The following is a 20799-nucleotide window of genomic DNA, read 5'->3' as shown; positions in this document are numbered from 1 at the left end:
TAGTACTTGTCTATTTGTTATTATAACCAACAAACCAAAATTGTGATTTCAAGAACATATTAAATACATATAAATACGTAAAGTAAATACATAAATAAACTTTGACAAATAACATATTCCCACAGCCACAATGAGAAATCATATATATTTTATATGATAAATACACATAATTCATTTACAAATAAAGTGGTTATGATGAAATAAATACATATTAAAAATCTGAGCTTCATACTTTATGTGCAATCGCACTGAAATGTACATTGGACATCTTTAGAAACATTGAAAATGCAAAACACTTATTAAAATATTTATTTTCCCTTTTCGGTTGACATAAATATAATTTATATACATATATATATATATATATATATATATATATATATACTTTTTTTCAAAAAAATAATTCTTTTTGAAAGTTCTTTCACATAAATAATAAAAGTCTTCATAAGTTTAATGAGTTCTCACCGGCAACCACAACCTTCCACCACCATGTCTTGGTAGTTCTTTAAAACAACCTTCTCATACTCATCCAGGTAGAGCAGGGAAATGGGACTGAGTTCTGTGGGTACACAACAAGCCCGCGGCACATTTGAGTTCACTGAGTTTACAAGTGTCTGCACAATGGCATGGTTGGTGGAGTTCAGGTGGTCTGACAGCGGGAACGGGCATTCGCCTTGGCAGTAAAATGCATGGTAGCCTGGTGGAGCCACAATCCACGCGTTCCAGCCCACATCGCTAAAGTCTACATAGAGTGGGTGTCGGCGACAGTTGGCTCGTTGCTGTTTACGCCGCTGTTTCTGAGGACGCCGAACTTGCCGCCTTTCTCTGTGGAGCATTGCAGTGCCCTGGCCATCATGGCTATAAGTGACCAGCAGTGGCCGAGCCTGAGGCCAGGATTCATGGTTGGCATGCAAGGACCGGCTCACCCTCACATGCTTACTCCTGCTTTCCGCAGCCTCCTCACCATCACTGGCTTCGCCTGGGTGCAGAATCTCCACCATCAGGCCGTGGTTGTGGTGCGGCTGGGTAGCCCAGCGCGCTACCGCTGAACTTACATCAAAGCTTTCCCAGCGTGAGTGTGAGTCTTGCACCAGTCGAGTGTCCAAAAGCCGGGTAAGAGGCTCCTGTGAGGGGGAATGAGCTGGCCTAAACACCTCAAATATGTTAATGCGCTGAAAGGTTCCAGCGTGGCTTGAGTTGCTCTGAGTAAAGTCACTGAGCACCTGGTCTCTGAAAATGCGTAGCTCTGCAGCCGTGACGAGCTCCTCTGCTGGCATCGAACTGAGGTTAAAATACAGCTGTTGTGTGGTCCTTGCTTTCAGGCTGGACAGGGCCTCTAAAGCCTCTGAAAGAAAAAAACAGCAATGTCAACCCTTAAAATATCTTCCACATGGTTAAAGATTATCTTATATATTAAATATGCAATGCTTAAAAAACTCTAGGTAAAAGTCATTGGTCCCTATGCCTGTAGTTTTAACCTGAAAGGATGACCTGTCTCTTGGGTTTTTCTCAGAAATGTCTTTCCTTGCTCTAAGTGGTAGTTGGACCAGGTGTTAAGGCATTTTAAGACACTTAGGCAGATAATTGTTTTGGCTGAGTTTTTAGAGGTTGTATTCAAGCAAAACTTGGATGCTTCAAACACCTTTTTAATAGAAAGACTGTGATCATCACATGAAACGCCACCTTTTTTCTTAGAAGACACTGAATCAGAAGACAATCTTAAACAAAAAGCCTCTAATCTCTTTAAAAGAAACATTTTGGAAATTCCATTTTTCATAATCCAGCCTATCTGCTCCATAATCAACTGAAAAGACGAGCATATTTTATTTGATGTGGGAAAGGCCCTGCTCTTCTTTCATGTTTTTTTTCTTCTTTTCCATCTTTTTCTCTTTCTTGCTGTCTTTCTTCTTTTTCTGTTCTCTCCCTCTCAGTCAATCCCTTCACAGGGGGAGTAACCCTGTGAACATGTTATGGCTTGTCTGGAGCAGTCAACCCCAGTTGTGAGTGTATCAGCATTCCTAATTTGTTTGTGGCAAAACAAGGAGGCAACAGCTAGAAGTCAAGGGTTTCAGGCTATGCAGCTTTCCGTGTCACTAGTGGATATAGATACAGATGCTATCACGCATATATTAGTCTCATGAAAGAAACACAATACTGCTAGAGAAAAAATGTACCAGATAAAACAGATATAATTATTTGAGATGTAATTACTCTATTATAAAGTTATGAAGTATTATTATTATTATTGCATCTTGATCTTCATAGTGCAGTTTTTTTAATTAACAAATGTACCTAATTACTAAATTTGTTCTTCTTGTTAAAATAAAACTACACTCAACTAACATTATTTAAATAGGCTAACGTTACAACACAAGCAAGTGAAGTAAGGCAATTAATTGTCTTTGCAAAAAGAATTTATGTCCTGCATTTATAAATGCACAAATTTTTATGTTATGTGTAAATATTTGTGCCCACCAGCCAAGATGCTGACAAATGATCAAAGCTGCAGTTTGCACTATGTCAGGACCACCACTGGGTGTCATCCATGCGAATCCATAACACGGCATGAGGCCTCTCAGTGGCCCCAATGACTCCTAATACTTCCCTAAAAGTCTCACGTGCCATTTATTTTACTACAGACTTAAACGATTATGTAGCCTGCACAATCAAACACTTATATACAACACAAGACTTAAGATTCAGGTTCGAAACTAAATGGACTTAGGGTTAGTCCCTGTTTCCAGAAGCAAACTTCTAAAAGCTCTCACGTGACTTAAATTCAGCTTAATTAAAGTGTCTCATTAAGCCGAATGAGCCAGTTTACAAACTTTTACATGCTACCCATATGACAGCCTTACAAAGTATAGCAAAAGAAACACCAGGTGCCCAAAACGATAATCTTAAATGATACGTTACCATTTAAACGAATTAATCAAATGGAACCAATTAAATATAGATAAGTGTGGTTATAAGCAGATAACCCACATTGGGTGTTTGCAAACAGGTTTGTGCTAAAAGGTTTGTCAAAATATTAGTAGAAAACCAGTCATGGCTTTTTTTCAGGATAATTTAGTGTAAAGGCCAGATTCCTTGCACACACCTGGTGCAACTATACAGATATGCATTCCGTCTGGAAAATGTAATCTGTGCAAAAATTTTTCAGAGAGGTTATCGTCAGGATACATTTTATTGTACTCCATAATAATAGTAAGCATCATTTGTGGAACGTGGGTCTAAGTTGCGTAAGACTGTAAAATTTGCGTCTTTAAGTTTATAAAAAAGCATTAAGAAAGGTGCGTGGCGTTATAAATGCGTAAAATGTAAGAAATGTAAGAATGCATTGCGCAACATGTTAAGAACATAAGATTTGTTCCCTCAGTGATGCAGTGGTAGAAAAGGAGCTCTCACCTTCGTGATGGAAACTCCGGATGGTGTTTGCTCGGCTGGCTGCGCGCTCCGCGTGCCTCCCCATGACGCTCCTTGGCCGTCGGATGGTTTTCTGGTCTCCGTTCTCCGAGTGCATATAATAGAGGTCCAGCATGTACTGGGGTACCACGGCTCCCTTACTCGGCGTGGGTTTCCGTTTTAACCCGAACATGTTCAGCAGTCGGAGCTCGAAGTCTCGCAGAAAGCGCTCGGAGTGCTCGGGCGCGTGCCTCCGCCGCTCCACGTCGGGAATCAAACCGGCGGCGTAGCCCAGCCACACCTGACCGAGCAGCAGCATGAGCACCACGACCGAGCGGAGCACGGCTACCATTATCAGAGAGAGGGCACAGAGGAGGAGGGCGTAGAGCTCCCGGGCCGAGCTCGCATCAGGCGGCGACACCGCGCATGGACCCCCGATCCGCGCGAGCGCCCAGCCTCCAGCCCGCTCTCCTGTCTCTCTCCGTGTCTCTGTCTCCACACGAGCCGGTGATCTCGGGATCTGAAGGCGTTCTGAAGGTAGATGGCGCACTTTAAGCCGAGGAACAACGACAATAATAATAATAAATAAATAAAAAAGTTTAGGGATATTATCCCCGCCCGCGGTCTATAATAATAATAATAATAATAATATCCTCACACAGATCGAGCACGTAAGGTACAGGAACCTTAAACAGCGTGTGGAGATGAGACGGGGAAATCAAAGAAACTGAAAGAAATGAGACGCGAAGAAGACAGCAGACATCGAGGCTGCAATTAAGCTGAGATAAGAGGGGCAAGGTCTGGGTGGGGGGTGTACACTAAAGGCGACATGTCTACATTGCCTTCAGACCTTTACATCAGGCCAGGCATAAAAGGAAAAGTCAGACATACGCGCACACACACACACAAAGCGAGAGAGAGAGAGAGAGAGAGAGAGAGACGGTGGGACTTTGGGGAGAAAGGCTAAAAAGAAACTCGGTGCGGTTTTAGGCTTTGCGCGTGCCAGTTGTACAGCTGAATAAAAGGAAAGAGAGAGAGAGACTTTGAGCTACAGGTTGTAGACGCCTGTAATGTCCACAATACCTTCCCTTAGCTTTTAGAAGATGTCCCAGGAAGATGGAACTTCCAACTTCCCCAACCCACTAACCTGAACCTGTACAGAATGCGGTAATTCTGTCGGTGATAGACACACGCGTTAGTCGCTTTCCCTTTCGAATGTCCTTTAAAATCCAAAATAATTATCCACAGCAACAATTTTTTCTCTTTAATAATATCCCACGCGAGCGCGCTGTGATTTAGCTCTTTAGCTCGCCGCTTACTCGCCAAATACGTGTCGCTACGTGCTCGCTCGCGCGGAGTATAAAGTGATTACAAGGTCAAACGAACGTGTCTGCGCAAACGTGAACGATGAGAAGAAGAAGAAGAAGAAATCTCGTTCAGACATGTTTTCGTAGCATGTTAGCCAGGTGAAGTCTGTGTAAGCTGTGTTAAAGTCCCGAGTTGTGCTCGCGTTCACTTGGGAACGTCATCTCCGCGTGTTTGCGCGCGCTACCGTGGGCGCGCAGATTGCAGCGCAACTGCTTCAGCCTCTATACTTTTTGTTTTCGCGTGATGTCACCACCTAACGCTGTCATCCATCATGTGTCCTACGCGAGAGCGGCTCGGTTTCGGTGCGTAGAGAGAGAGAGAGAGAGAGACCTGAGCTGCGCCCTTTCGCGCCTTGAGAAATGCGTTTTTATACGCGCACTGCAAAAAAAAAAAAGGATCGCAGAAGTCTACAAACATCTTAACTCGCCCTTTGTAACCTGGTTTATTTGCAAACACGCCTTTATAGGTAATCGTGTCGGTGATAAAAAAAAAGGAAGAGGAAAGCTGATTCGTGAGCAGAACAAGTTTCCAGAGTAACGCGTTAAAATGTAGAAATAAACCCAGAGAGACCAGAGCAAGGGATTAGGACAGGGCTGCTTAAACATTTCGCAACTAGTGACCAATACACCCTGGATGGAAACCAGGCGCGCGCGCACATGCACACACACGCACACAGAGAGACAGACACACAAACATTCATTCATTTATCCACTCAATCATGTTAGGATCAGTCTTAAGGAAAGAAAAAATAAACAAACCTTATTATTATCACAGCAATTTTTGCTTTTTTTATAATAAGAATAATGTAATTATTCTAGTACTTCCATAGGATTTAAATCAGTTTCACAGTGTTTCCCTTTCATTTATTAAAATTGTTACATCGTTACAAGTGACTTGATTACTTATACTTGTTTCTAGTTTATTCTGTCTGAGTTCAAATGACCAGTCAATTAAGTGCTCCACTATTGGCTTTACTTACCGACCGACAGAGTTTACCCTGTTTTATAGTTTTTATGTTTCTGATCAGTGCTAAGATACATGTGGTCAGTGCAAACTAGTGATGCACTGACGACCTATAATTTACGTTCAAGGGAATCATGTTTTCAAACTGGATTAACATTGATTGACACATAACTGGCAAATGTGATGCCTTTGGTTCTACGGATTAAGGGGATTAAGGGTGTTAGTGACCGGTCATTTCTAGTCCCCTGATAATTCATTCTGTTGTCACTGCAAACTTGAGGACAGAGGTGGATAAGTTAACGTCTGATACTCTTGTCAGTGAATTTGGGGGGGCTTTAGGATGGGGGGGAGAGGATTATCTCTGCAAACCAATCCCCTGTACCCCTCTCTTTAAAAAAATCAGCGGTATTCTTTTTTTTAATAAACACTGCAAGCAAGCTGTATTTATTTATGCTGTAATCCACTATAAATGTTGCCAACCATATAAAAGACATACACCCTGAAAGTGTGTGTGTGTGTGTGTGTGTGTGTAAGTGGTGAAAGGTCTTAGTAACAAGGAGGAAAGCCATTGATATTGAAAACATACATGTGCTTAGTAAACAATGTTTATGTTGGGGAAATCAGCATATGAAAACGCCTCATTGATTACAGGTACTCATTTCAATTATGTGATGATAGCAGGCTTGTTTTGACAAAAGCAGCTGGCCTGTTGGGCTGGGAGAGATGGCAGCAGATTAAACCCCATTGAGATCAAAAGATATCTTTGTCTACTTCCAAGACAATAACATCTTATAAGGGATAATCCGGGATCATCCACTTAGCAATTAAAATACACTGATGCATTCCATTCCTGAGGTGATGCTACTCTCTGACTGACTGTCTCAGAAATCAGTCTTTAATGCACTGATCAATTGATCACTTTGAAGTAATTTAATGAAATTACTAGCGGGAGTCGTTGATCTGGGCACCTACTGACCTACAGCTTAAAAAGATAGCCTGTGATATTTGTTTTAAAATAAAGCGTGCATGGTTGGTTTTACTGATACCAAAGAGCACAAGCAGTTTTTTGGCCTGATCTCCTTCTCTGTAAGGTTTTTTTTTTGTACTGATTACTTGGTTGTTGTGAAAACATCAGGTCATGAACTTGGTGCTCTAAACTCTCCACCGGCCAAAGGTGTTTTAGATTTAGGGATAACGCCTCACAATACGTGTTAAGTAGACTTAATTACCGAAAACAAGGGGATTAGGGAGAGTGAAAAGAATGTTTATCTTCTCTTTATTGTCTGCTGGCATGGCCTCAGACCTTAAATAGAGAATGTGTTCACAGACTCTATTGCAATGCATTTGCATGTCTGTGTTTGTGCAGTGTGTGTCCATGTGTATGGGTGCACACACGGAGTACATGTGTTTTAATACCATTTTGGTAACTCATTAAAAGGTCTGAAGTTGTTGAGTCTAATGTAGTTGTATTTGATGTAATTACTTGCTGATTGGATAAAAACTTATCTGATTCATCTATCATTTTCTTTTACAAGCTGTTAGCATTAGGCCCACTGAGTTCAAAGCTAATTCCTTTCTCTGTCCTGGATAGAACACTATTGAGGAACTGACACCCACTGACACATAGAGAGGAACAAATTCCTGTTTTACACACCATAATTTGCAGTAGGTAGCTTTCATCTGTAGCTCAGATACCTTACTATATACAGATCACAGGTGTTGCTGATCAGTCTGTGGGATTAAAACAGGCAAACATTTTATGTATAATAAAGTTTAAACAGTGAGGAAATCATAAAAAGACACAAAAACTTTAAAGAAATTAGTTTGTGGTAGCACGAAATTGTGAGAATGAATAACAATAAATAACATAACTTGTTTCCTGTAATCTGATACTAAGCAAACTACTATTTTATTTTTACATTGTTCTCAATTTTGATTGTAAACATAAGGTATATTTGATTATATACTTATCAAAAGTTTTGATTTTGCTGATTATTTACTCACAATTTTCTTGATTAATACAATCTCATCCCATGAAACAAGGAAATAAATAGTACATTCTATAAGCATTCCTGAAAGTTCCTATTAAGACATACTATAAACATCCTGCAATGCAATCTATTGGTCCCTTTAATTTACTTTCTCAATTCAGAAAAAAAAAAAGTTTGATTTACTGCCAGTTTGTTACCAAACAATGACAAAACCAAAAAGGGATTTTAGGTTTAGTATAATTATAATGACTATTTCAACATAACTTTGGGTTCAAACTATGCACTTATAAGTCATTCATTTTATTATTATTATTATTATTATTTTAGCCTTAAACCTTCTTGTCAATAGCAGGGATCTATCTCTGTAGCTAAAACAAGCTGCATGTTATTGTGCAGCACAGGTAGCTGATGAAGACTAGGGATTATTGTGCTGCTATCAGAGAGTCTTTGGTTCTTTGCCGTATTGTCCAATAGGCTAAGTAGTGTTCCTGTCATCGCCCACATTCCACCAGACTGTCTGGAAACAAGACATGGAGATGACACTGCAGACGGACCGCTCTTATGCTGTGCTAACAGTTGTTTGGCCGTATGGTACACGCACATTCCACTGATGATCAAGTAAGCTTTTGCTGCTTAGTCTATTACAGCTCCAGACCTCCCTCTCGTGTCCCATCAGGGACTGCAGCAATTACCATACATGTGGTGCAAATATTAAACAAGGCCAGCAGATATAGCAGAAAGAAATGTTTTGCAAGGTCTTGTCTGGACTAAAAGATGGACTGCCATAAGGCATATGCAAATAATTGTGGATTCATACTATGTGCTTCTCTTGGGTCCTCATATAACCTAGTTTTTCATGATAACAATACCAGAGAACACACTCCTGTACCCCAGTTGGGCTCTTCAGATTGTGCCTCCGAGGAGTATTTAAAGATTCTATGTTGTAGCATACAACAGGCTCCCTTTGAGAATTTTTTTTTACTAACTTAACCCCTTTAGAAAGCGAGAACTGACCTAGCCAACGAACCCTTAAGGAACACTTTAGCAAATCATAGAACAGGATATATTAATGTCTAGGAAAGGGTTTCCATAAATAATAATAGGGCAAAGATTTTTGATCAAATAAGTTTCCAAGGACAATTCCAACTTTCCAATGGACACATTGCGCATACAATTATAAGGGTCATTTTCTCTCACTCTTACTCATTCTCTATGCCACTTAAACTGTACACAGTCATAGGAGGCGCAGAGTCTATCCCAGAGGACTTGGGGCATGAGGCAGGATACACTTTGGGCCATGTGCCAATCCATCACAGAGCACAATATTGGGATAAAAGAGTACACACGCTCGCTCACACATAATGGGCAATTTGGAAATGCCAATAAGGCTCCTGTGAATGTCTTTGGACTGTGGGAGGAAACCTGAGTACCCAGAGGAAACTTACTAAGCACAGGGAGAACATGCTACACGCACTTAGACCTGGAGGTGTAAGGCCAAAGTGCTAATCACTACACCACTGTGCTGCAATGGGTAATTAACAAAAGAAAAATCCTAAGGGATCTTATACCTAAGGGATAATGGTCAGGTTTCACTTATTTTCACGTTTTTACGTAATCCAAACTTTTTCAGTGTTTAATGTCATTTTCAGAAAGAAACCCAATGTTGAAGCAGTAGATAACGATGTTGATGTTAGTTTGCTAGTTTGCAATCTACAAGATCTACAAGACAAACATTATTGTATTGATGTAAAAGCTTGGAAACCTTGTTAGTTTGAACAGAGGCAGAAGAAAGAAGCAAGAATAAATCCCACCTCCAACAAGAGGTACAGGTAACAGCAGGTAGGCAAACTGGATTGTGGGTAAAGAAGCAAGAAGTAAGCGACAACCTAGCCTTTAGCCAATTAACCTGCACTGAAGCACAAAGCATGTTGCGCAGGTTGTTCTGCCTACACAAAAATACCTTTCTTAAAGCTAATTGACAGTACATAAACTACATGGGGGAAAAAAATCATAACTGTCATGCACCACATACTAATTTGGTTTGAATCAGAAGATTAGCACTGCTGAAACCCATTATTTATTTTCCACAGAAAATTTGGCTATTAGACCATACGAGTTGGAAGTTAGTCAGCCAAAATGCTGCTCCTGCTGCTGCAAAAAACGTTAGTGCTTCAAATAAATAAATATTTTAAATAAAGAGATTCAGATGAGAAATGCAATGTCGTTTTAGTTTGGAGTGAGACTGGTAAATACAGGGATCTGCCCTTTGAATCAAACTAGCCTCGTAAAGACACCACATGTCACTGAATTATACGTTTGCATGATTAGAAGCTTGGGCTGCATAAACATCCCGCGTCAAGATTTACATTTCACCGCTTAAGCACAAGCAGCTGTTTATAGCTTCCCCTGGAGAAATGAGGAGACTCTGCTATACATAGAGCTAAAAAGACTCCATGCTGAGAGATTCGTTTAGATTAATGGATGCAATGTCAAATTAAATGTCAATTATGGAAAACATGGCTGCTGATCACCCATGTACAGACGGAAAGAGTCGTAACACTCAGCATACATCAAAGTGTCAGTTTAAATACACTTAATGACTGTATCACAAGGCCTGGCTGGTGGTCTTCATGTTACGTTAAATATGTTGATGTGTATTAAGCGTTCCCGGCTCTAGGCGGAACATTGACAAGTTGATATACACTACATAGGCAGTTTATCAGCTACCTACTAAATTATAAACTCAACAGTATATATGTATGAATGAATCAGGATAAACTACACCATCTGTTCTTAATGATACCGCTAAAATATCTATTAAACACAGGGGCCTCACTAACTGGAAGTGTCCTGGTGGAAGATGCTCTTCCGAAGTCGCTCACAATGAACTCACTCTCCTGATTTGCAGGTTTACACTTGAGATGCGATCTTAAGTGCACATACCACAGACACACAAACCTAAACACTGCATTCAAGGAAAAGTCAAACAGATTCAAGTGGGTTAATGTGGAAAGGTTGTGTTATTTTATGGAAAGGTACACAATTTATAGTCAAATCTTTGCAGAAGCATTCCATACTTTGGCATATCATGTCGAAGATGAGCAATACGATTTTTATCTGAGTTTTTGTTAAGTAAAACCAGATTTATGTTTTGTAAAAAATAAATAAATAAAATAAATAGCATAAAATAAAATAAAACACCTTTATGTGGAACATGTACTGATCACCCCAGGGATTTGTGTGTTGTATTTGAGCTGTATGCAGGATAGAGAGCAGTTGTGCGAGCTCTGGAGGGAGGTTAAAAAGTAGACGTGTTTTGGCATTCGCACAGCAACATTAAAAGTGTGTGGTTTCACAATAATAATAATCTCCAGAGCAGCTGTGTAAACATTTAACTGAGCACGCCTCTTGTGGCACGATATGGGATCCTCGTGTTGAACTGTGTCTGTTGCTTGATGCAATTGTGTGCACATATTAACGCTTATCTCCATGTGTATACCTTTCTTCTGCTATTGACTTAACCCTTGACCATGATGTTTTCATCAAATTGGATGCCAGAGCTATGCTTGAATGATTTCCCTGATATGTTGCCTTAATTTAATGAAATCGTAAAAAAAAAAAAAAAAAAGCTTGTGAATTTTGGTATTAAATTAGGTCTATGTGCATTCGTGCTGCAACATATATTATACACATGACTCTCCATAAGTTGCATGAGTAGAGATTTGCTTTGAATAAATGGCTATGTGCTTGCCAGCCCTCCAGTGTCTTTATCTCGTGTGACTTAATTGCCTGTTTCCTCTATTTATCTTCTTTAAAACTGGCGCAGAAGTGTAGAGTGTAATGAATAATCAGCCGGATCAAACGCAGCCTTAAATTACACCAGAGAATCAAATTGAGGCTGATGCCCATTCATCCACATGGGTAAACAGCGTGCCTGTAATTCTCCTTCTCTCTCTCTCTCTCTCTCTCTCTCTCTCCCTTTCTCTCTCATCACACACTCCATTACCATGATGTGCCACTACAACTGTCGTAAACAAACCCCAGATGCCTTAGCGCACACCTCTTTGATCCAGGTTCTAAGACCAACCCTCAATCTGTTCTTCTCTTCAAAAGAGAGCAATTTCTTATATGACTATGTCTCACTACTGTAATCTAGTCCCTCATGATTATAGTTTTAAGTACAAACATATCCAAGCAAATTGGATAAAGTAAGAATAAACCAGCCAGGACTTTTGAATTGTTTTCAAATTGTAAATGAGGCAATCAGTATACTGAAATGCTTACTGTCTGACACTGAGACTTGATGAATGACTTGTCTAGGTCAAAGAAGAGCACTGTTCTCTCATTGGTCTCATATCCTAACAGTACTCCAAATTCGAGAGAGACAACCATTAATAAGTGCATATGAATCAGCACCTGGAAAAAAATTGCCATGATATTTCCATTCTCAACAGAAAGTAGGTTTTTTCACTTTTTTTCCTCTTCTTACACTTTACCCATTTGTAGCACACACACACACCAACCAACAACGTGAGAATTTCTTCTGTGATGAAGTTGATTTGTCTCTGATTGACTTGCCAAGCCCCTTTCTACTGCTGAAAAGCAGAAAAAAAGGCCCCTGACTTGGTTTATGTATGGATCATTTAGAAACACTAGACTCCTTGTCACTATGTCAAATTTTACCTAAGAATGAAACATTTTATTTTCTTAACCTGGTTAAGTAATCACGTTACCTAAGGCGCTATAAAGTGGAACAAACAGTAGCACAGAACTTTAACTTCTTTTTATGTGCCTTGAGTGACAGATTGGCTTTCATCAAAGAGGCCAGCATCGAACTTATAGAACCATTTCGCTACGCTAAGAATACTAAATTGATCCTCATATGCAGAACATCTGGTGAAAAGCAATTTCCACCCGAGTGTTTTAGTATTTCCTTATAATTAATTTCATATGTACATGACAAGAGCTACTGGCCTCCCAGAACAGGCACACAAAAGCCAGCTTTGTTCACTCCTGTCAAATAGTAAGCTGTGGTTCCTCGTTAAAGCTCGCTCTTGCTTTGACGTTCGAATCGATGATGAAAGGTCCGCTTGGGAGAGGAAAGTCCCATCTCCCACCTCAGAGGAATGGAAGATTAGCTTTCATACGTAGGCTAAATCTACAGGTGAGGGTGTTTTTATTTTTTAGTTATGAGAAATGCAGACTTAAAGATGAATGAGAATGGTTTACTGGGCTACATGACATGCTTGACAAGTTGTGTGGATTTATTTAAAGGTTTACTTGATTAAACAAAAATCGGTGTTTAAGGAAATGTAATTCTTTTAAACCTGTAAATCCTGTAAAAATAATGCATTGCTTTCTGTGAATTATTAACCAGAAAGAACTCTGTCATAATGAATTGAGCAAAAGTGGACAGAAATTTCCAAAAGTAGATCTATGTTCCTTAACTTGGAGATCAGATCCAAACAATATCACTAGGAAAAAATAGGAGTGCAAGGTGTAAAATACAACAACACCTGTTATTACTTGCTCTGAGCTTCTGGACAGTGAAGCATCATAAAGATAAAAGTCAGTCTCCATCAGATTAATCATTAAAGCGAGCAGTGTGCCAGCAGCCAATCTGTTCAACCAAACAGACTGCAGTTCAATCAAACACAACTGTTTGGATAGGGTGTCTGGGACCACCTGCAGGTACATATGTACTGTTACTGATGTTGAGCAAAATAAGCCTGGTATGTTTTTTTTTTTTAAGTAGGCTTCCCTTTTTCTCTTACCTCAGAGTCAAGTCACCCATGGCGACTCTTCAGACACCTTATGCGCTGGAACTTGAATGGACTGAAACAGCTATAGACAAATGATTAAGAATGAAAAATATGCTCCTCCACTGATACTACAAGCAGATAAAAGCAGGTGTTTTGAGTGTTTTGGATAACTGTTGTATTTGAAGGTGCTGTATGAAACATCCTGTTTGCAGATGGCAGACTCAAAGGCTCAGCACCTTCCCTGTGTTCTTCTCTAAATCAAAGAGTCTCATCTCTTATCTTTTCATTTCTTCACCTTCATGCTTTGTGTCTGCCAGCTGTTTTTTCTACCTCCATTTTGCTTTCAACTCATATCGGCACCATGACATATAGTTTTTCTAAACCTACTGCATCTCCCATCCATTTGACTAAGTGTGTCAGGAAAATTAAGCATTAGAATAACACTATAATGCTGTTGACTTCTTTAATCCTTAGATATCCAGGGCTCAAAGTTTGCTTTGTGGCAATGGTAATCAAGGGACATGTATAGATATCTGTCTTACTTCCGTGTCTTTTATCTTGCAATGATATTGGAGAATCCATCGATGAAAAAAATTGCATTGATCATTTAACCTCCGCTGACCTTGCTCATAATCTCCGGAAGGGATATCATGTCTCTTGAGTGATGAGCAGACGGTGAGAAGGACCCTACAGTCATCTGAGGAATCATGTCACCAAGAGGTCAAAATCATGAGGGGGCGCCATTATCTTGTTGAGCCCTCTTGTTTGCGACTTCAAAAGCATTTAAATACAACAGTAGACGTCCAGAGAACCTTTTGTGACCCAAGCTCTTTGTGTGAGAGTCTGGAGGGTGACTGGCTTTACTCAGAGCTGTGGCAGATCTGGTGTGCTGTTCCGTATGAAAAGTCTAATGTTACACAAGCGGCTCTAGTATTGGTGGCCGATGACGAACAAGACAAACAGGGAAGCTGCTTCATTTGCTTCTAACAAAAAAAACAACAACACACAAATAAGAAGGGGGATTCACCAGTGAGCTAGTCCCCAATCTGAGGTTTTCGTGAAGAGGAAGTAATCTGAAGTGCCTTTAATCAATTTCCCATGATGAGCAATTGAGATGAAAGGCTTGAGTAAGGGTCTCCAGCTCCAAACACTGCGGCTTGGTTGGTATATATAAGAGATGGGCTTTAATTTGTGTGCGTAGATTGTCCAGCAATCTTTGAAAGCTTAATTGTTACCAAAGGCACACTTGCTGCCTTATGTGAAAGGAAATGGTTTCAAGATTCTTTCTCATCAAGTCATACTCACAGTGTGACCAAAAGAGACCAAAAAGCACAATGCACGTTAAAGCATTAATTAAATGTCCAATTAACATGTTTTATAACGACTACGTCAAAGCTCAAGGATTACTAGCCTAGACTAAAACCACCAATGCCAGACCAATAGGTACAGAAATGCAGTGCTCCTTCTGTTTCCTTTACTACAAAAAATATCACAACACAACATCAAGAACTCCATTATTAGATATGAAAACAAATCTGAGTTACTTAGTGAACAATAGCCAAAAGGTTGAATGTAGGCCTTTTTTTTACCCGTTGTTTGCAGGAACATCAGCTCCTTCGTGTGGCAACAGTGTTTACTCCCACTATAGGGTTTCAGGTGAGGCAGTAACCGCTAAGAGAGGACTCAGGCTGTCTTTGTTCTGCATGCACAGGAGCGGTAATCCCTTCACCTGAGGCCGTTCTCAGAGAGGTTTCTGTAAGCCGAGAGCTACATCAGGCCATCCCAGTTAAGCAGCTTCTAAGCAGATCTGCCCACTTAAGATCCATTACCTTTGGCTCTAGCAGGAATGTGAGGAATTCTGCTCTTTTAGGAAAGAGCTGCAAAAACTATTGTTTTCCATATAGATTTGGTATGATTTTGCATAACATACACCATTTACTGAATGATTAGTTGTTATGTAAATTAACAACACCATGCCATGTCATCATGATTCAGTGATGGTTAACAGTATTCATTAACCAAGTGCTGTACTGAATCTTTTGATTTATTGAGAACGTGAGAAATTAAGTCATTTTCCAGTAACGTGCCAAAGATAACATCCTCCAAACGGAATATACAGTAGCCATATTTCTTGTGTTGTTAAGAGATGCTAAATCGTTTATGGTGGGTTCAGCTTGAGGGCATCTGCACCTTTGTTCTTAACTTTTCATAAGGCGATCTTAAGGCAGTGTGAACTCTGCTGTCCAATAGATGGGAGCTAAAAGAGAATGAGCTGAAAACAGTAGCTTCTCTGTGCACTTGAGCAACATGGCTTGATCATCACTAATGCGACAGTAATTGCTCCTCAATGCCTGGCCTGCCAGCACACAGCAAGACCTTGATACATGGAGGCAGAGCAAAGAAAGCTTGCAAATGGAATGTCAATGGGATAATCCTCATGTCACTGCTGACAGATCCTCTTGACCTTCGACTGCTAGATGTAATGTAGAGGGTGAAATCTTTACTAAGAACTTTCTCAATAATGATGCTTTAGGGAGAATAATCAAATATTATTTTTAAATAATGCACTGAAACACAAGCAGTGTGCCAGCAGGGCTCGTTTGTTTGAAAATGACCACAAATGGCTTTGGCATGCCAGCCAGCGTGAGCATGTGGGAAGTCTTGCTATACAGCTGCACAGAGCACGCTTGAATATATATCTAAATATTTCATCTCAAAACAAGGACAGCCAAGGATTTTTCAATGGTCTGAATTCCTTTTCCATGTGTGAGAAACCAGGCTTCCTCACCAGGAACTAAAAACCGTTACACATGCTTTTGGATTAGCAGGTCATAACAATGGATGTAGATGGGAAGAAACACGCTCGCAAAATTATAATAAAAATATAAATATGCAGAGTGTTGAAATCTGAAATCTGAAAAACTCCCTATCATGCATTGCGCGTACATCTAATTCCTGCCAAAATCAGATCCACGATAAAAAGTTGGTACACCTTCTAACAAGCAACGCTGGCCATAACAAGATGAGCATGGCACTGGCTGTTAAAATTTTATCTTTAGCACATTTCTCCAGTATCTCAGAGCTAAGAGGAGTCTGTTCAAGTGATCCACATTTCAGCACACTGAAGAGGTCAGGGAAGTAGTGCCAAAAACGTCAGGAGCCTGTCAACAATCCCCTCGGTTTGTCATCGGCCTTATCAGATTCTGCTTTGCCTTGTGCAGTATCTCTTTCCTTGGCGTGAATGGAAAAATGGAATTCATTCAGCTAGGAGGGTGCATGGCAGCTAGCTGTATGTGTGTCTTTGACGCTGGCTAAACAAAAATGGATTCTGAAAAATGCCAGATCTCATCCAGATGGTTTCACACACCAGCTCACAGTGCTGTTTCAGCGCTGTATTTATGATCATGCCTCAATATGGCCATTCTGTTCACAGAGTCCCTGATAAAATCCCTAAAAAAATCATTTTTGTGATGTGAAGAACTTTTGTTACAGCTTATTTGCCACTTGTGTATTTATTTGCTCAATAAACAAGTGTATAGATCACATAAAGTTAGTCAAGTGCCTCCAACTACTCCAAAGGGTCACATAATCAAAAGTCATTAGTCTTTAATAACTATTTAAACTAATAGTTCCTATTAAGTTACACCTTCTTTCTGTTCAGTTCTGTAATCTGAGAGTAGTGGCCAAATGTGTGTGATAAATCTTTGGTATTAAATGTTGAATGTTAAATACAACTTTATATCATGTTCCTTCATATCTCTCAATAAGGCCTGGGAGGTGTTTTGAGAAAACAAGACAGACTTTCCCTGTTTCCTCTTTTCTTTGGTCAAATTACAGGTTTAAATAGACTTCAACATGAGGTTCCAGTCAAAGACTGTGTGAGTGTGTTCATGTCCTGCCTTGCATTTGTGCATTTGGGTGTAATCAGCTAGCAACATATGACTTGCATGAAACTGGCCTACATGGTCAAATCTACAGGCAAGTCAAACGTTATGCTTGCTAGCTGTATGTCTTCCTCTTGGTCTCACTGCTGGTCTCACCGACAATTTAAAGGACAAACATGCAATTGACCCCAGTAACAAACAGTCCCTTTACTTAAAGCAGTGCAGTGTGAATTATGGCAAAGCTGTGAATTATGGGGGAGCAATGGTGCTTCTTATCTGCAGGGAGTTATTTCTCCAACTTTGTTCCATAGCAGTTAGTCATAGGGATGAGCAATTCCTGCAGCAGGAAAAATAGCAACCTTTTAAACACAAAAAGGTCAATATGCAAACAATCTGAGCATGGCGTAGTATGTGATATAACCAAGCCAGTGTCAGTTTGGCTTGTGGGCAGCACACTAAACAGTCGCTTCACATGGTGCCACCATGTTGAGAAAGAGTATTACACACATTCCTTCCTAATTGTACATTTGACGTACAAAGGAGGAAGAAGTGGCAGTCCAGATATGGGGATAAGACGATATGGCCCACATCCGTCCTTCGTCTCCCGTGGGCTATTTAAAAGTACAGTAGGCTGTATTTTCCGCTGAAAAGCCAAGCACCCACCCTTCCGTTTTTTTTTTTTTTTTTGCTCCTTATTGAAAACAGATGCAGTTGGATGCAAGACCCTGCTAATTTAAGTGGACAGGGCATATGGTTGAGAATCACTGCATACTACCCCCTATTGGCTTTCATTTCAGAAGGTCTCAGGAACATACTCAATCAACAGAAGCCTGTGGTGAAGTGCTGCTTTACATTGTACAAATATGATCCCGTGTAAAACTGAGTGGGAAGACAGTCCTCCAAACAAGGCTGTCATACATTTAGCCTTTTCATCCACTCTTCTGAAGGCAAAGTTCACAGCTGGTAAGCTAAACAAACATTATGCATATGATGATAACAGTTTTCTACAAACACAGGTGCTTGTATACAGACATGCAGGCACACCATGATATAGTGCTTCTAAGATCACAGCTTTACACAACAATTATATAAAGACAAATATTTTATTAAAAGAAATCACCACCCAAAAGATTAAGCTCACATGGATGAAATTAAATATTGCCTTGAATTCCAATATTACACTTCAGTGCTACATGAATTTGTGTTGTTGTGTTTCAGTAAATGTGTGCATGCCCCTCAGGTAATCTACATGGTGTATTCAAATGCATATGTACATGTGGTTTTAGGAGGTAGGTGGACATTAGAATAAGTATTTTACAGCTAACGCTTGATATGTGTTTTTAGTTTAAGCTGTGCTTTGTTTTCACCCGCACCAAGAGTATTGACTTAGCCAAGCCTGATAGGCACACACTGATGATCTCAACTCATACTTAAGTGATGTTGACATGAGTTTGAGAATTGGGTTTCAGATTTTTTTCTCTTGAATGAGAAACATCATATGATCTCTTTATTGATCATATGATGTTGAATACATAAGCAAAAGTACAGCATGTTTGGTGGAAAAATTACATTTTACATTACAAAAGGCATAACAAGTTTACTGCATGTGAAGTGTATTTATTTATGTGTGCCTATAAAACTGACCTGGAAAAAAACCTGCAACATGAATTCTACGGTATGACACCTTGAAAATTCTGACAAGCTTTTTTTTTAAAAAAAAAAAACTTTATTACATGCATATTACAAAATTCTTATCTAGGTTCTGAAAATTCACACAGGAAGATCCTTTGTTTTTACGTATCAGAATAAACACACACACACACACACACACACACACAAAAGCATTCAAATTACCTAAAATAATTTCTAGCTTCAAAAGACATACCTTTCTTACACTAATAATGTGATTTCTATATTATTTCTTTTATTTCTTATTAAATAATATAATAAATTACTTGTTTATAAGGATGGCCTTTAATATAATGTCCAATATAATATCCTTCTTCTAATGCTAAGGGCATGGGTATGGGTATGTTTAGTGGACTTTCAGTGCATTTCAACTATTTGTTAAAAATTGTATCTTACAATTATGTGATGGTGATTCTAAGCACATTATACCATATTACCAGAATGCAGACAAACAAAGCACTAAGAGATGCTAAAAAAATAAATTTGTTAGGTTGATTATTTCTTACAATTCAATGATTAAATGTAGCTTTTTTAAGACCCAAAAGGATTACATTCCCTACGTAAAAATGTATATTTACTTGTCTACTAAGGAGGAAATGAAAACACTAATGGCCAGTGTGCTTGGCATTAATCAGTTCATGATCTTTCCAGGTTAAGAGGTGGTTTTGTTATCTTCCATGCCCTTTGGGGGTGATTAGGCAATGTTTTCCCTGTCCACCTCTTGTACTTGTGCTTAAATGTCAAAACTATGACAGGAATGGCAGCAAAAAAAGGTGAAGTGAGGTCATGTGGAGGATGTAAACAATAAAGTTTTCTTTTCTTTTTTTGTTAATGGACTGATCCACTTAAGGAACAGTCACATTGCAGGCCTGAGCCTTCTGGCCTCTGCACGAGGATTCTGAACAGGGATTTAGGTTTTAGATCGCAATCGGGCCTAACCGCAATTTCTGCACCAGCTATGGAAGAATCCAATACTCCACACAATAGGGCCTCTATTTTCCAACAGGATTCCAGTGATTGGCTGACTAAACTATAACAAACATAAGAATTAGTTAACTTCAGGGTCATAAATCCAATGCTGCTTTCCATTTTCCAAGGCCGTATATGAGATTTCACAGTTACAGTCACTGGCACAGGTGTTGGAATCTCAGAAAAAGTGGCAGTTTTGTACCTGGTTGGGTTGACCATGCAGAATTTGTGCTCAAGCAGAGAAAATGAATATGACCATGGATAAGCACCTGGTCTGAATAAGCATAAATTTACTGGAACACATCTCCCATGGGAGCTGCTTTAATGAGGCATATTTAGGATCTTTTGACAGAACCTTGACACTTAAAATTTTGGTCAAGCCCACATTCCATGTTACGTTTACCAAAGTGTAAAATGATTTCTTCAGGGACTTCAGCCTGTGTGAGAGTCTTTGAGTGAAGTTCACGCAGCTCTCTTCCACAGCACTAGCCCCACCTAGTGCCAAATGCACTAAAACAACAGCTGCTCGACCTGTGCATGAAAATGTTGCAAAAACAGAACTAAGTCAACACAGTAAACTAGATTTCTTCCAAAAAGCTTTTCCCACTGCTGACACTGGCTCCTGCCTTTATGTTTTAAGTTCCACAACATGGCGTATAACCACAGTATACTCTTTCTCTCTGAAATACCATAAAACATGAACTTTCACTGGTCTGTTCTATCCATATATAAAATTAATATCAGTAACATTAATGTAGGGTTAGTTTA

The 20799-nt window shown here is 39.6% G+C and overlaps 1 protein-coding gene across 2 annotated transcripts; it reads right to left on the bottom strand.

The window, feature by feature from the left end:
* Positions 1-200: 200 nt before the first annotated feature.
* Positions 201-5099, bottom strand: bmp2b (bone morphogenetic protein 2b). Of its 2 annotated transcripts, XM_053489482.1 has the most exons (3): positions 4064-5099; positions 3409-3936; positions 201-1345 (listed from the first exon to the last, which is right to left on the bottom strand). In XM_053489482.1, exons 2-3 carry the CDS (start codon positions 3755-3757, stop codon positions 462-464), a joined length of 1233 nt encoding a protein of 410 aa, XP_053345457.1. In that variant the 5' UTR covers positions 3758-3936; positions 4064-5099; the 3' UTR covers positions 201-461. The 2 variants fall into 2 exon arrangements, with proteins under 2 accessions (XP_053345457.1, XP_053345456.1); XM_053489481.1 differs by having other exon boundaries at positions 3409-5099.
* Between the last annotated feature and the right edge of the window lie 15700 nt (positions 5100-20799).

This window comes from Clarias gariepinus, chromosome 27 (genome assembly GCF_024256425.1).
Source record: "Clarias gariepinus isolate MV-2021 ecotype Netherlands chromosome 27, CGAR_prim_01v2, whole genome shotgun sequence".
NCBI classification, from domain to species: domain Eukaryota; kingdom Metazoa; phylum Chordata; class Actinopteri; order Siluriformes; family Clariidae; genus Clarias; species Clarias gariepinus.
Note: the sequence above shows the minus strand (reverse complement) of the source record. Positions and strands in the feature narration are given on the sequence as shown.